Source organism: Corvus brachyrhynchos, unplaced genomic scaffold (assembly GCF_000691975.1).
Source record: "Corvus brachyrhynchos isolate BGI_N302 unplaced genomic scaffold, ASM69197v1 scaffold158, whole genome shotgun sequence".
NCBI classification, from domain to species: domain Eukaryota; kingdom Metazoa; phylum Chordata; class Aves; order Passeriformes; family Corvidae; genus Corvus; species Corvus brachyrhynchos.
In genome coordinates, this window is record NW_008239756.1 from 280,940 (window position 1) to 285,700 (window position 4,761).

Below are 4,761 nucleotides of genomic sequence, written 5' to 3' on the forward strand. Positions count from 1 at the left end.
CATATTGCGTGAGGTGGGGGGGGGGGGGGGGGGAGAAAAAAAGAAAATAAAACCAAAAAAAGCTGTTTGATATTATTTTTTTTAAGTAAACCTGAACTCGGGTGTGATCTGTTCCATCCTCGCGGCAAAGTGGGAATAAAAAGAAGGATTCTACGGATTTCTCTTCTTTCACGATGGTTGAGTGATGGTCAGTCCCCGCCATGGGAGTGGGGATGGGCAAGGAAAAGGGGAATTGGGGAATTTGAGTTTTTTTGGGGAAAGACCCAGAAATGATCAGCTTTGGCCCTTCTGGGAAAGGAGCTTCCAGTTGGGTTGGCTCAAAGATGTGACAATTCTGGGAAAAACATGTGAAATATGGGAAGGGGAAGGGGAAAGGGAAGGGGAAGGGGAAGGGGAAGGGGAAAGGGAAGGGGGAAAATCCCCATCCTTTAACACCATCACTCCCAGCCCAGTCTGTCCAGAAAAACAGAATTTATTTTTATTTTCTCTCCAAAATAGGTTCAAACCTGGCACTGGAAAACTGAGAACAACGGGAGGGGGAAAGGAAAAAAAAAAAAGGACAAAAGGTTTATAGTATTTTTTTGGGAATGGAAAAAAAGGTCTGTTTATATTCCCCCCTCATGCCACCCAGAGGCCTGACAGCCACGGCCGAGTCAAACATTCCCGCTCCGAGCTCCACTTTGTAAATATTTTAGGAGGAATCTTTGGAGAGCCATAAATCTCCCCCTGTGCGCGTGCACGGCGTGTGCGCGCTCCAGAAAAACCAAGGGAAACCCAAATCCTGCTGCCAGTCAGTCCAGAATGAAAGAAATAAATATTAAAAATGGACAAATTAAAGTTTAATGATCCAGCAGGAGAGGGCTGCTTGGAAAATCTGACTCCTCCAAGAGCACAAAAAAAAAAAAAAAAAAAAAAAAGGATGAAAACAGCGGTCACAGGAAGAAAAGTGAAGTTGGGATGTGTTGGGATCAGGGATGGTTTTGGGTGTAATTCCACGGAGATGAGGTGTGTGTTGTCAACTTCCATAGTGTAAGTGGCAAATTTTTGTTGCTTTAAGTAAAGCAGTTTCATTTAAGCCCCAGTTTAGAACTCACAGCTCCCAGATGATGTTCAGTGTTCCTTTGGTCATTTTGCAATGGAAAAAGGAACGAGGCAGGAAATGGGATGCTCAGAGTGCTGGACCTCATTGTTGGAGCTTCTCAAAATTAACTCCCAGTGAGAAAAATCTCCATTTGGCTTGTGCTGATCTACGTGTTCAACCAAAGCAGAGGAAAAACGAAGGTGGGAAAGTGATGAAAATAAGGGATCTTTGATGGTAAAACAAGGGGTTGTGGATGGTCCTACGGAATGACTGCAGGAGGAACAGCAGCTGGAATTCTTGGAAATGTTTGTGAAACGTTGCTGATGGAGGAAACAATTGCATCCCTGTGTGCACTGCTGGGCTGGGAGCTGATTTCCCTCATGGAAAACCCCTGGGGTCAGGACAGACCTTTGAAGAGCTCAGCTCGGGGATCAGCAGTCGGGAAAACAGAGAGCCCAGTGGAGGTGCCAGGGATGTGCTGAGGCAGCACCCAAAGGTGGCCAGGGTGGGGCTGGGGGACTGGGAGAGAGGAATCGGGAGAGAGGAACGGGGCCAGCTCCCCCTGCAGCAGGAGCAGCAGCCTGGCAGTGCCATCCCTTTCAAAGTCCTTGGGACAGGTTTGTGATGGGAATTGCTGTTCCACCTTCCCCTCTTGGCCACCTCTGGAGCTGCTCCAGAATTGTCCACAGGGACTGAAGGTGAGCAACTCTGGTGAAATGAGTTCTTCAGGGAGCAGCCAAACCCACCCCAAACCCCTCTTCCATTCTCCAGCAAAACAAAGACATAAGCACCCCACGACTTCCTTGTCCCTGTTTGCTTCAATGCTCCTCTTGTCCCTCTTGTTCCCAGTGCGTCCCGGGAAATCGCAGGGGGACAAAGGGGCGGTCGAGCCACCAGCAGCTACATGAACCAGGCGGCCAGGTGGGACACGGCGCGGTACCGGGGCTCCGTGGTGTGCAGGAAGTGACAGGCCCTGCAGAGCCGCCGGGCCCAGCCCGTCCCCAGCACCGGCTGGAACCACTGGCGCCACTGGAAGTAGCCCCGGTACCTCTCGGCGTCCCAGGCCAGCTCGAACAGGAACCGCACCAGCTCCTGGGCGCTGCCGAAGTCGTCGATGTGGATGAAGGAGTCAGGGGGCAGGAAGCGCTCGTAGTTGTCCCGAGGAGGCCCCAGCACCACGGGGATGGTGCCGGAGGACAGCGCATTCCTCCAGAGCTTCTCGGTGATGTAATCCTGGTGCTGCGAGTTCTCGAAGGCCAGGTAGAAGGTGTACTGGGAGATGGTGGCAAGGAGCTCGTCCTGGGCCAGCGGGGTGTGGTTCTTCCCATAGACATCCACAGGGATGTGTTTGCGCAGCTCCTGGTAGTACCGGACCCGGTGGGATTCCTCCTGCCAGTTGCTGACCACCCAGGCCACCAGTTTGGACTTGTGTGGGATGGTGACGGGCTGGGGCTGCCCCAGGAGCTGCAGCTCCCCGTAGGGCACGAAGATGTCCGAGTCTCGCCGGTAGGACATGGTCAGGTTGAAGAGGTTGTCCATGGCGCTCAGGTTTGAGGAGTGGCTCGGAGACTCCATGTTGAGCCAGATCCAGGGCTGGGTTGGGAGCCGGGGCAGCCGGGCCAGGCGCTCCCTGTCCCCGCACACGTCCCGGTGGTGCAGGATCACGGCATCCGCCCGGCAGAAGCGGCTGCGGTTGGTGGTGAAGTGACAGTGACAGCCCGGGATGCCGAGGAGCTCCGAGCACTCGGTGAAGTTGAAGCTGGACCCAAAGGGCCACGTCCAGAGCAGGATGGTCAGGCTGCGGCCACCCCTGGGCACGGCACTGACATTCCCACACCCTTGGGATGTCTGGACAGAGGGAACGGGGTAGCGATGCTCCGGCTCCAAACTCCCGAACGGACAAAGGGAGATGATGAGGAAGGAGCTGAAGATGACGCTGAAGAGGAGAACGTTGAGGAGCTTCTTGAAGGAAATCTTCCATCCTTCCCTGGCCTCCATGGGCGGATCTGCAAACAGCACTGGGAGAGGAGGAGGAGGGGGATGGATGGATGCACAGGGACCCCAGGGAACACGAGAGGAGGCCCTGGGGTCACAGCTCGGTGGGGAGGGACAGCGTGGGGCCCTGGGGGACATCGAGGAGCCGAAGGGACGGTCCCCCTGGGCCGCTGGAGCTGGCACACAGAGACCCTAGATGCTCCCAGATCCAGACCCAGCCGCCCATTCCTGCCTGGCCCCTCGTGTTCCCGGTTGTTCCCGCTGCGATGGGACAGGCCGGTGATCCTGGGTCGGGATCGGGCCACCTGCTCGACTGGAATTGGCCACCAGGAGCAGCCATGGCTTCCGCTTGTCCCAGAAGGAAACCAGGCCTTGAAGGCCTCGGCCTACAGGGGCGGCCATCTTGGTTTGGCCGCCATAGATGCACACGTTACACACACGGTGTAAATCTGTAACACAGAAATTCATCATGTCTAAAGACAAATCCATTCTCTAGAGATCCATTCTCTAGAGATCCATTCTCTAGAGAGCTATTCTCTAGAAATATGTTGTAATTACAACAAAATATATATGCCGTGTAAATATAAATACTACATAAATATAAGTACTATACTATACGTGCTATATATACGTCTATAATAGATATCAAATATAAATGAATATATTTATATACATATAAAATACCGTATATGTGGTATATAGATTTTATAGCTATAGTTTTACATATGTGCATTTCTGTATATATTTCATTTATATGCATATAAAATGCTGTTCATAGCACATAAATTTTATATGCAGTTTTATATCTGTGTATTTTCCTATCTGTATAATTTAGATAGATATATATAACATAATTATATATATAAATATGCACATACATATATAAACATACATATATATGTAACACATACACATAAAATACCATGGGATATACAGTATATAAATGTATATTTTTTACTTCTATACAATATATAGAGGCATGCATAAAGGAGTGTACAAATATGTTTATTCTTTTAATTTAAATATAAATATACTCTGTTTTATATATTCTTATATATATCTTCTATGTGTATATTGATATATATAAAAATATTTATTAAAAATATCAAGGAATCCTGGAATGGTTTGGGTTAAAAGGGACTTTAAAGCTCATCCAGTTCCATCCCATGGGCAGGGACACCTTCCACTACCTCAAATTATTCCAACCTGGCCTTGGACACTTCCAGGGATGGAGCAGCTAGAGATTCTCTGGACAGCCTGTGCCAGGGAAGGATTTCTTCCCAATATCCCACCCAAAACTCCTCTCCGTTTGAGGACAGGTGAAGAGGCCTCATCCATCACGGGGGCACATGGAGAGGTCGGTTCTTTGCCATGGCCACAGTGAATGGATCCCGTGCTGAGCTCAGCCACGCTTGGCTGGGATGTAAAGCAGCCATTAGGTGTTATTATCAGGTGCAGCGTTTATCTCATCAGCCGCCCCGTCCCAGGAAAAGAGAGGCTCCAAGGGTCTCAGAGATCTCTGCTGGTATCAAGGAGTTCAGTGCTGGCATTAAAATTAACTCAAAAAAGGTTTCTCTGTTCCTCAGTTCCTTCAGAAAGCTTCTGCAGAGCCTACCCGGGAATAACTCTCCTTTTCCCTGCTCCAGTCACTTTGGGGAAGGCAAAGCAGTGGGAGGAACACAGAA

At 50.1% G+C, this 4,761-nt stretch overlaps 1 protein-coding gene across 1 annotated transcript; it reads right to left on the bottom strand.

The window, feature by feature from the left end:
* Positions 1 to 41: 41 nt before the first annotated feature.
* LOC103621204 (galactoside 3(4)-L-fucosyltransferase) lies at positions 42 to 3,668 on the bottom strand. The gene has a single exon (XM_017742541.1). The coding sequence runs from the start codon at positions 3,212 to 3,214 to the stop codon at positions 1,982 to 1,984; it is 1,233 nt and encodes a 410-aa protein (XP_017598030.1). The 5' UTR covers positions 3,215 to 3,668; the 3' UTR covers positions 42 to 1,981.
* Positions 3,669 to 4,761: the final 1,093 nt, after the last annotated feature.

What these genes read in the sequence shown, in the direction of transcription:
- LOC103621204 (XM_017742541.1), bottom strand. Translation starts at nt 3,214, where the DNA reads ATGTCCCCCAGGGCCCCACGCTGTCCCTCCCCACCGAGCTGTGACCCC.